The sequence below is a fragment of the Sarcophilus harrisii genome, chromosome 6 (assembly GCF_902635505.1).
Source record: "Sarcophilus harrisii chromosome 6, mSarHar1.11, whole genome shotgun sequence".
Taxonomy (NCBI): domain Eukaryota; kingdom Metazoa; phylum Chordata; class Mammalia; order Dasyuromorphia; family Dasyuridae; genus Sarcophilus; species Sarcophilus harrisii.
Window position 1 is genome coordinate 243,056,373 of NC_045431.1, and position 10,847 is coordinate 243,067,219.

Genomic DNA, 10,847 nt, shown 5'->3' on the forward strand with positions numbered 1-10,847 from the left:
GCAGCTAGGCGACATCGAATGAAGCACCAGTCAGGAAGTCTTGAGTTCAAATCCAGCCTCACACTTGCCACCTGTGTGACTGTGGGCAAGTCACTTAACTCTGCTTCCTCAGTTTCCTCATCTGTAAAATGAGCTTGAGAAATGACAAACCTCTCCAGTGTTTTTGCCAAGAAAACCCCGAATGGGATCACAAAAAGTTGGACATGACAGAACTATATATATATGTGTGTGTGTGTGTATTCACACATACATTACATACACACACACAATTTAAAGAACGCTTGCTTTCAGTGCTAGTACATGGATCCCCTGGGATACCTAATTTTCTGACCAAGCATTCAGTGGCCTTGCAGTCCTTGGGAGCCAACTCTCTCCTAGCCCTTATCTCCATGTCCACAGACCTTTCTTCCTAAGGTGTCCTGAGCTGAAAACACAATGTCTCCCTAGGACTTTTTCTTGGTTTTCTGTGGTCGTTGGGAAGGGAGGGGTTGGGGATGAGTTGGACATTTTGACCTTTCATCTTGCTTTCTTGATTCTGAGAACAGAGAATGTTGGAGCTAGAAGTGCCCTCCAAAGACATCACAACTGAGAGTAAGGGGCCACCATCCAAGCCCTTCCTGCCCTAAAGCTCTTCCCGACACACCATCGGCTTCTCAATGACCCAGGGACTGACACCTTTCAAAATCGCACCAAGTGGACGCCACCGTGACCTGTTCCCAACCCCGTTCTGCCAGGAAGCCATACCAGCAACTCAACAAAGTGTCTTTAATCTGTAACGTACAAATAAAACCACTGCAAAAGGTTTGCTTTTTTCCCCTTTGATTCCAGTGAGAAAAGAATTTACTAAGGAAAAAAATATATATATATCAAGAGTAGGGTCTGTTTTCCATTTTTCCTCTAAAAAACCCAGAGAAGGTTAGGAAGAATCGCACTCACTCGGGCACGTGCATAAACATACCAACAGAAGTGACCCAGCCCGGGCACAGGATGGGCACAACGCAAAAAAGCCATCTTTAACCAAAGTACTTCAACACGCCCCAAACAAAACCATGAGTCGGTCCCACCGGAGCTACAGGTCTCAGAAACTAGACTCAAGAAAAGTTGAGGCAAGACACTGATGTGCGGGAGGGCCCAGAGGTCCCAGAGAGGAAAACCCAACCAAGGAATGAATGCTGGGCCAGCAGAAGAGCACCGGGCATGAAGGAGGCTGGGGGCAACTTCAACGTCACTCCCCTGCCAGTGAGTTTGGGACCTGGGGGCTGGCTGTGAGGAAGAGGTCAGGAGGTCAGTAAAAAAGAGACACACAATGAACTCAAGTTGCTTGGAATTTTTGCTGGGGATTCCTTTGGAATTCTGGGGGCATACACAGTCAGAAATCCATGATTTGAGACCCAAAGTGTTTTGGTTCATATCCCTGGAGAGCTGAAGGGAAACTTCTGAAAAGGTCCTTCCTCCGCTCCTAGTGTGAGGAAGCCCAAATCAGCCCCTTTCCGTGACCTAGAAATCCGCCCCTGGGCAGGAGCTTCTCTCAGAGCCACCAGGGGGGCCGGGGAGGGGGGAAGCAGGGATTTCATCCAGTGTAAAAGCTGCATAGGCGGCTGAGAAAATCCCTGGCCCTTTCCAAGGGAAAGCAGGGGGCGAGCTGCCGAGGGGAGCGGGGCCCGGGTCTCGGCAGCTCACAGGCTGGTGTGCTGGAGGATGGCCCACGGGCATCTGTGCCCATGCTCCCACGCTGAGGGCGAGGGAGAGAAGGGGAGGGGAGAGCGAGAGCAGTGGGCGCAGCTGCCTCCCGGGGCGGCGAGGGGCAGGGGGGGCTGAGGTCGGTCTGAGGATAGACCTTCAGCTAGAACCTTCACAGAGGTTAAAACTTGAAAGACGCTCCCTAAGCAGGGGCTTCTAAGGAGTCACAGCAGGGGGACATGGGCTCCCCAGCAGCACCCCCCCGCCTCGGCCTCCTGGGAAGGACAGAGCAGATTCTGCCGGAGGGAGGGGGCGAGCAGAGGGCATCCCTGAACAAAATAGGCCGAGGCCGGCCCGAGCCACCCCTCTGGTCCGCAGACAGCTGGTGGGGTCATTGCCTCACTGAGGCAGAGGGGAGGCCTGCTGCCGGCGGGGGAGGGGAAGAGTCAGCACCAAAGTAGAGAGGAAATGGCAGAGGCCAACAGGAAGTGGGCCGCTTTCCAGGGGAAGCCTGGGGGGTCCCTGATGTCATTTTCCCCGGAGCGGGGCAGCAGCACTTGGGGCAGGGGTCAGAGGATAAGCCCGGAGCCAGGCTGAGCTCACTGACGTTCACAGCTCCCTCTGGGCCCGGCCCGGTGGGGATGGGAGAGCCCTGCAGCAGCGTCCGGGGGGCCCCGGGGCCACCTTTACTGGGCAGGTCTGCACATACACACCTTGCCAAAGTATGCGCCGCCCCCTCCCCCCCTTCTCTCTGGGAGAGGAAACCACAAGTGGAGGCTCTCAAAGCTAATGCCCCCCGTCTCTGGCCAGACCCCGCCGTTCTCGGTGCCCGTGGGCCTCAGGGGCGCCCCATTTCTCCGGTGTGGGGGAGCCCAGCAGCGACCGGCTGCCATGGGGGGCAGGGTTCTGGTGAAGCGCAGAAAGGGCTCAGAAGCCCGACTTGCGGCTGGCACGGACACCCCGTGGGCCACCGGAGAAATGGGGAGGTTCCCCACCCCTGCACCGCCTACCCCTGCTGGGGGGAGGGGCAGTGCTTGGAGGCCCGCCAGGGGGAGGCGCGCTGGCAGCTCCGGAGTGGAAGACCTGAAAGGTGAGAGGCAGCTGTGAATGTGTGGAGTGGTGGGACGCAGGGGAGGGGCCAGGCCGGGGGAGGCGCTCGGGGCCTGGGGAAGCCTCAGTGGCAGCAGCCGCCACAGTGCCCACCCGAGTGGGCATGCTGGCTGTCCCCAAACTTGGTCCTCCGGCTCAGGATCTCGTAGGAGCAGTCGTCGCCGCAGCAGCCGGACATGCTGGGAGAGGTGTCGTCGATCTCAAACCTGCAAGGCGGGGTCCCCCCGTGAGTCACACCCGGCCCCGCTCGTGACCCTGTGGGAGCCTCACAACCCCCCGGGAGGCAGGAGCCCGGGGCCCGCAGCCAGGACATGCTGGGCCCAGCGGCCCCCTGGGATTCCCTCCCTCAGGGAGAACAACTAGAGGCAGGGGAGCAGGCCCTGAGAGCCAGGGAGCAGCTGGCAGAGCGGGCAGAGATGGCCAGCAGAGCGGGCAGGGCCCCCATGGCATCCTCGTGGCAGGTGGTCCCACCCCCTCCTCAGCTCCCACCATGTAAGGGAGGGTGGGGTAGAGCCCCCCACCCCCACCCCGGACCCACTCCAGCGGGCAGGAGCCACCCCCTCCTCAGCCCCAGCCCCAGCACTTACTGCAGAGCTTCCCTGAAAAACTGGTACGCTCCGTGGTTGTGTTTGAACACCGTTAACATGACCTTCTTCATCTGGGTGCTGAGGGGAGGAGAAGGGGACATGGTGGGCTCCGCAGTCCGAATGGCGGCGGCCCCCAGCCCAAGGGACACAGTGATGGAGGGTGGGGCTGTCTGGGGGTTTATGTCAAATGGAAATAACTCGGTCTACGAGGAACCCGGAGGAGCCGCCCCTGGGGCCCCAGCAAGGAGGGCCGCCTGCCCCTCCCCCCCTTACCTGTTGGCCACAAGCTGCAGGATCTGGATCAGAAACTTGCCCAGACCTTTCCTCCGCACTTTGCTCTCCAGCTGGACCTCATAGCTGGAGGAAGAGGAGGTCAGGGAGCATGAGGAAGGCTTCCTCTAACAGGCATCTACAGGACCCGCCCAATCCATGGACACAGGGGACAGGAGGGGGGTGGGGGGAGAACAGAGAGATGGGAGGAGGCAGGGGGTACAGGGGGCAAGGAGCCACCTCTCAGCCCCAGACCAGGCCCCTCCCCGGCAGCTGCCCAATGGGTAGAGCCCCAGAAACGGCCCCACAGTATGACCCTGGGCAGGTCCTGTAACTTGCCATGAAGAACCCCCCCCTCCCAACCCCCAGCCAGTGGCTCCTACCAGTACAGGACTTCATCCCCACACTCCACGTCAAAGCGGAAGTGCGAGAAGGCGACGGGGACGGCGCTCTCCTCCCAGGCAATGAGGTACCAGGCCCGGTCATCCGTCATCTCTTCCCTCTTCTCGCGGTCCTTCCAGCCCCACTCGCTCTGTTCGTACCTGGGGGCGGGGAGGAAGATGAGGGCGGGTGGAGGGCCAGCCGGGCACTGGAGAAGGCAGGGCCTCCAGGGGACACTTACAGGGTCTGCATGTTGCTTTTGGTGAGATCGAAGGCCCAGTCCACCGTGGCCGGCTCCAGCCCCGACACCCGCTTACACTCAATGGAGATGTTTAATCTGCGGGAGGAGAGGCCACATGAGGCACCTGCACCCAAGGGGGGGAGAATGTGCTGGGGGGAAGGCAGGTTTCCCTGAGACTCACCCATTGCGGTCATATTTCTTGAACACTGGAAAGGCCTCCAAGGGGTCTTCGAGCTGAAGAGATAGAAGGGAACGAGGGCATTAGTGCCAGGCCTGGCAGAGCCCGAGACACCGTGCCGGTGAGAGCCGCCCCCTAGGAGCTCCGGTGCCGGGTCCGTCTCTCCTCCCCTGTCCTCCAGGATGACCACAGGGCAGGTGAGCTAAGGGCAGACTCTGTGGGCGGGAAGCACCTCCCCCGTCTGCGCCTCCCTCTCCGGTGTGGAGCCGGTCCGCAGCCTCGTCCTCAGGGTGACCACCGGCTCTCTCCCGAGCCTTGGTCAGCGAGGGGGCTCAGACATGGGGAGAAGTCCCTGCAGAAGAGACGGGGGGAGCACGGCTCTGTCTGCTCACAAGGAATGGGACCGGGAGCCAGAGGGAACCTTCGAGCCTCAAGTCTTTCACAAGAGGGAAACTGAGGCTGAGGGATCTGGCCTGAGTCTGCTATCCGCAGCGGGGTGGACCAGCCCGGCCAGACCCAGGCCCCCGCCGCCCCCGCCGGCGCACTGGGCCCTGCGAGCTCCTTTGTTTCCTAGCTGCCCTTCCTCCTGTTTCGTGGGAGCATCATCTGTGTGGACGGCGGGGACCCTGCCCACTTCCCCAGGGTCTAGCCCAGTGCCCTGCATGCCATGGGCCCCAACACACGCAGCTGCCGTCACGGTTCCTGGGGAAGCCAAGAGGCCGGCAGCTGGTCGGGTGGGCCGAGGGGGTGCTGGGAGAGCTCTGGCCGCCATGCCGGCCAGTCCCGTGCTGAGGTTCTCTGGGCTGGTGCTCCAGGGCCCTGCCTAACCTCCCCAGCCCGTCTCCCCCAGGACCAAAGCCTCCAAGCTCTCGGGAGACTGAAGCAACAAGCAGAACCCGCCCCCAGGGCCGCAGTGGGAACCCAGGGGAGGGGGCAGGAACCAGGCTCACCTTGTTGGCGGCTTCCACTTTGGCGCAGACGGCGTCCATGGCGGCCCGCTCCTCCAGTCGCTTCTGTTTCTTCTCCTTGGCTTTACTTGACTTTCTCTGCAAAGAAGGAGGTTCCGGTCGGGGATCTGGCCAAACTCCGCCAGAAGCCCAAGGGGCCGCCATGGGAGCTGCGCGGACACCCTTCTCGCAGAGCTGGGAGGCCGAGAGCTCCGTCACCCCTCCTGAGAGGGCACCCATCTGGATTCGGGCCCGGGAGGCGCGGGGATTAAAAATGGGGATCTGGGGTCCAGAGAAGCAACAAGTCACCGTGACCAGAGGAACAAACTCTCTCGCCCTCCTGCCAATCCCGATCTCCTGAGTTTTCAGCACGTTGTTTTAGGGGTGCGGCTGTAACCGAGCCCAGCATCAGGGAGGGGCCAGCACCCCCTGAGCCCCGGCTTGTCCACCCTTCCCAGGCCTCCGTTGCACTTTGTACTGGCTGTCCTTAGAGCTCCAGTTTGGGGGAGATCGTGCCCCCCAAGTGCAGTGGGAGAGCTTTGGGCTCAAAGCCCGAGCCACAAAGGCAGGGATGGGACAGAGGTGTCGGGGGGCCGGATGTCACACGGGAGGTCCCGCTCATGTCCACACGGAGGAGGAGGAGGAGGCTGCCGAGTCCCCAATTTCATTTTGTGGCCCGCATTCTGCGGCTTCCGGCATGGAGCCTGGGGCAGGGGAGCCGCTAAACGGCAATAATAAAGAGCCAGAGGCAGAAGTGCCTTCTCGGCAACCTCAGCAAGCCTCATCATGGGGCAGCAGCCCCAGTTCTGGTGGGGGCCGTTTTCTGGGAACGCGCCCCACGCAAGCTGAGGGTGCACGGTGCCGTCCATCAGGCCGCTGGTTTTCTGGAAGATTCTGCGTCTGAAGCAGACCCTCCCCTTGTTACGACGAGCTCGCTTGCTTCTCTGGACCCCAGATCCTCAGCTCGAATCCAGGGCTTGGATGAGGCTCCCCTAGGTCTGCAGCGCCCCACGCGGGTGGGCGCTCCTTTGGCAGGAGGGGGCTGGGTCCCCTCTCTGGGGTCTGCAGTCAGAGCCGGCCTCCTCTGGGAGCTCCGCGGCATGGCCCCTGGCCCTCCTCAGTCTGGGAGAAGGGACCCGGGCGCCCAAGTGGCGAATGAGGCTCATCCAGGTCACCCGGCCCTTGAGGGCGGGCACGGTCGGCTTTCTATCACCCTCCAGGTACCACATCCCGGCCATGGGGCCTTCCACCAATCCAACCCGTCTGCCGACCCCGGTGCTCCCGACTTGGGTATTCCTACCATGGGGGGATGAAAATCAGGGCAGGTCTGACAATGAGAGGGGAAGGAGGAGGAAGAGCAAGGGAGGGGACGGGCAGAGGAGGACCCCTGCGTCCAAGACCAGGCCCGTCTCCCTCGGGGGGAGAATTCAACGCCCCAGGAACAGCCTCATCCAGCAAGACCAAGATGCCAACTGCACCCAGCCGGCCTCGGCCCTTGCAGGGCGCCCTGCGATGGAGCCCCGGCTGCTGGGAGGCTCACAGCCGACCCACTGCCCGCACCACGGCTCCGGGGGAACAATCCCCGGGCCCAAAGCATTCGGCATCCCCGGGCCTCCACCTTGGGTGGGCCACCTCTCCCACCCCTTTTGGCCTTCAGTCCTTGGATAAACAGCCTGGGGAAGGGCAGGGGAAGGTTAACTCCCGAGGCTTTTGCCACCTGAGCCAAAGCCAAGCGGGGCATCCCCTGAAATGTGCCTGGGCCTAAAGAAGGACGTCCCGGGGCTTCCGATGGGCTTGACTCTCCAGGGCTAAGACAAGCGGCCCACCCAGGAGGGCACTGGGCACAGCCCCCTGCCAGGACTGCCCAGCCACCCCCCAAAGGTCCTCTCAGAACAGAGTTGCCCGATGGGATTTGCACAAAGGGTACCACTGGCCAAGAAGCTGGGGGAGGGGGAGAACAGGGATGGAGCCCCCACACCAAGGAAGGGGATCATCCGAGGGAGCCCCAACACCAAGGACACAGGATCCCGGGGTGCACAAAAGCCAAACTGGACCTCGTCAGCATGCCCGTGCGTGCCCCACCCAGAGCTCTCATCTAACAGAGGAGACAGCTTGGTACCCACAAGACCTTGGGCCTAACCGGGACTCCCAGCAGACAGCCAGGACAAAGGCTCGGAGGTGGGAGACGGGTGCTCTCCGGGGGAGACTGGAAAGAGAGACGGGGCCAAAGCGTCCAAGCCGGGGCTCCCACTGGAAGAGGAAAGGGAGAAGGGCAAGCTCGGCAGCTTCCTGCACTGCACTGGGCTGGCCTCCATGGGAGGGGGAACATGGGGCTGCGGGACCCTCCTTCCTCAACAGCTGCTGCGAGGGAGGATTCGGGGTCCCATGGGCAGCACGGCGGGGACAAAGCGGGAGGGACCCCCAGAAAGCCGCACTCGGCTCTGGAACCATCAGAGACTCAAGTCCAAACCCCAACTTGGACCCTCGCGGCTCCCCCGCTCAGTGAAGGGATGAGTCTCCGCACAGCACAGGCCGTTGCGAGCAAGCCTGCAGAACCAGGGTTACAATGCTCAATGCTGACCCCTTGGGGGCAGGACACGGGGGGGGGGGGGGGGGGGGGGGGGGGGGGGGGGACTCGTAGATCTAAAAACCTACCCACATTGGGAATGGATTAAATAGGCAATACCTTATATGTACCATGAAGGGTACAGCACTCTCCAAAATCTATAAAGAAATAAGAGGGAAGGGATGGGTGGATAGGGAAGCAAAGAATGAGGAGAGAAGAGAAGGGGAGGATCCATGGGTGGGGAAAAGATTAAGTAATAACAAGGCAAGTTAAGGAGCAGAATTAAAGTTGAATAGTTAGCAGGAATTGGACCCTCCATCCAGGGATGGGAAGTCTGCTCCCAGCCAATGAGGGAGCCCTCCCCTGGGCACACTTGGGGGGCAGGTGCAGGAAGCCTCTGAACTTTCCTTTTCGATCCCCCCAATCCCCGGTGAGCCCCGGTGGGTCACTCACAGCAGAAAGCTGCACCCCCGTTTCAGAGAGAGGGAAACTGAGCCAGGAAGAAATGGGGCCGAGGATGGGAACCAGGTGACCTGCCCTTCCACTTATGTACCAACCCCCCCAGTCCCTTCCCAGAGGCCCCCCAAGAACTAGGGGGTTCAACCCTTCATTTTATAAACAGGGAAACTGAGGTCCGGGCTAGGGGAAAGAGCCTGGTTCAGAATTCGAACTCAGGTCCCTCTCTCCTCCCGGGATTTTCATGGGGGGGAAGGGGGGGAAGGGAGAGAAGGAGGAAGTCCCTGCACACTTTATCAAAGATGGGGAAACTGAGGTGTCTTCCTCTCTTCTCCCCACCCCTGCCCCCCGGCCCAGAGACCACCAAAAACCCTGAACCCTGAGGGATAGAAGGCCGCGAGGGGGCGCCAGCCCTCATTTCCAGGTGGGGAAACTGAGGCCCGGAGAGGTTCCGTGACTCGGCCAAGGTCACCCATTGAGTGTCGGAGGCCAAACTGGGACCCGGGGCTGGAGATTCCAAGCACACATGGGAATGGCCGGGGGGGGGGGGGGGGGGGGGGGGGGGGGGGGGGGGGGGGGGGGGGGGGGGGGGGGGGGGGGGGGGGGGGGGGGGGGGGGGGGGGGGGGGGGAGAGGGGGTGCCCTTAACGTGCTGGGAATGGAGGAAAGAAAACAAGACAAGGAACTCGCAGGGGGGGGGGGCCAGGGGATGACGGGAAGAGGGGGGAAGCAAGGGTCACGTGGGGCCGGAGGGGTCGGGGGTCACGTGAGGGGCGTCCCGGGGAACAATGAGGGAGGGGTCCCCGAGGAGGGGGATCGGCCGGCCTCACTCACCCCCATGGCGGCGGCGGTCCCTGCTCAGACTCCTCCTTCACACACCCGCCGGCGGAAAGGAGGCGGCGGCGGCGGCGGCGGCGGCAGTGGCGGCAACGGCGGGGGCTCTCTCAGCGGCGGCGGAGGCGGCGCACAGCGCGCATGCGCCGCACCGGCCCCCTCCCGCGCGCCTTCCCCGGTCCGCGCCGGCGCAGAACGGCCTCCAGAGGGAGGGGGGGTGGGGGACGCCGGTGGGAGACACGGAGCCGCAGGCAGAGGCGGCGGCGGCGGCGGCGGCGCGCTCCGTGACGTCATGCGCCCCGCCCCGCCTCTGGTCCCGTCCCCCGCCTGCGTCTATCGCCTTGGCAACCGCGGTTTCCCAGCCAGCCCCGGGGCCTGGCCCTCCCTCCTCTGGGCTGACCTCAGCTTCCCCATCCGTACAATGGGCTGTTCACTTCCCATCGCTTCCCAAGGGCCGAAGCCCACCGTTGCCTTCCCCTACTCTCCTGCGGGTGGAATTAGAAGAACTAAAGAAATCTTCAAAAAGGAAGTTTCTAAACCGCAGGAAATGGTGCTTGGGGCAGGTGCCCTAGAGCCCGTGGCGAGTGACGGTCCTGGAGGAAGAGGAGCCTGTGGGCCGAGATGAAGGCGCCCGTGGGGGCCCAGCTGCAGGGAGCGGCTGACGTCGTGCAGAGAGGGCGTGGCTGGGGGTCCGCAAAGGCCGGAGGGACCTGACCCCGCAGTCGCACCGACCGCAGGCTAAGAAGGCCCAACCCTTTCAGAGCCCTGCTCCAGCAAGGGCCCGGAGGCTGCCGGGCGGCGGAACTCAAGGTCCTGTAAAAATGAATGCTAAAAAGTAACTGTTTGGACCCGTGTATATATTGGCGAGTTTCCCGTGCATCAGAGCCTGCGCTTGTGTCGGAGACGCTATCGCCCAGCGCCGAGGGACAGATGGACTCGGGAGAATGTTCTCACTTCGCCGGCTCCCAAGTCTCCGCCGGGAAACGAAGGGAAATGTCCGCCCGGGTCTCCCGCTTTTCAGCGGAGAGGTGGGGAGCGCGGGAGATGGGCAAAGCTGGCGCGTTGTTGGCGCTGACTTGGCCAGATTTCCTTGTTGCGGTGGGAATGATGAGAGTGGTTCTCCTGAGGAAAGGAGAGCAACCTATTGTGGATTGGCTTGTTTTCCCAAAGAAAACTAATATTTTTTTTGAGAAATGTAAACAGACCTAGATTGATAGGAGAGAGGAACATAAGAATCTAGTTTGAATATTGCAACATTTGTTTCTTATTAGGTGATACATTATATATATATACATATATAAGGTCAATCCTCAACTTTCGTGAGGGTAACATTCTGATCATATGTATTTTTTTTTTAACAGTTACCGTGAAATTACACAAAATGTAGTACACAAAATAAAACTGGTAACATGCGAAACAAACAAAGAAACAAAAAAGGAAACATAGTAGAGTGCGCCTCACCTCCACCACGTCCACAATACTGCTGTAGCCTGCGCACTCCTAAAGGAGCCTACAGGCCACACTGTATAGGCCATTTTGTTAAAAGGGGTCAAAGGAAAGAGAGATCCTCAAGGGAACGACTATTACGGCCATTACAA

General features: G+C 61.2%; 1 protein-coding gene across 2 annotated transcripts; it reads right to left on the minus strand.

The window, feature by feature from the left end:
• Positions 1-751: 751 nt before the first annotated feature.
• On the minus strand, positions 752-9,514 carry NAA40 (N-alpha-acetyltransferase 40, NatD catalytic subunit). Of its 2 annotated transcripts, XM_031941599.1 has the most exons (9): positions 9,250-9,514; positions 5,398-5,493; positions 4,451-4,503; positions 4,270-4,365; positions 4,031-4,189; positions 3,651-3,734; positions 3,378-3,455; positions 2,884-2,996; positions 752-1,459 (listed from the first exon to the last, which is right to left on the minus strand). In XM_031941599.1, the coding sequence occupies exons 1-9, from the start codon at positions 9,253-9,255 to the stop codon at positions 1,407-1,409; spliced, it is 738 nt and encodes a 245-aa protein (XP_031797459.1). In that variant the 5' UTR covers positions 9,256-9,514; the 3' UTR covers positions 752-1,406. The 2 variants fall into 2 exon arrangements, with proteins under 2 accessions (XP_031797459.1, XP_031797460.1); XM_031941600.1 differs by having other exon boundaries at positions 752-2,996; positions 9,250-9,513.
• Positions 9,515-10,847: the final 1,333 nt, after the last annotated feature.

What these genes read in the sequence shown, in the direction of transcription:
- NAA40 (XM_031941599.1), bottom strand. An exon ending in AAAAGCAACATGCAGACCCT is followed by an intron (nt 4,190 to 4,269) that starts GTAAGTGTCCCC and finishes CCCCGCCCCCAG; the next exon opens with GTACGAACAGAGCGAGTGGG. An exon ending in CAGCCAGCATGCCCACTCGG is followed by an intron (nt 1,460 to 2,883) that starts GTGGGCACTGTG and finishes TCCTCACACTAG; the next exon opens with GAGCGGAGGAAGGACCTTTT.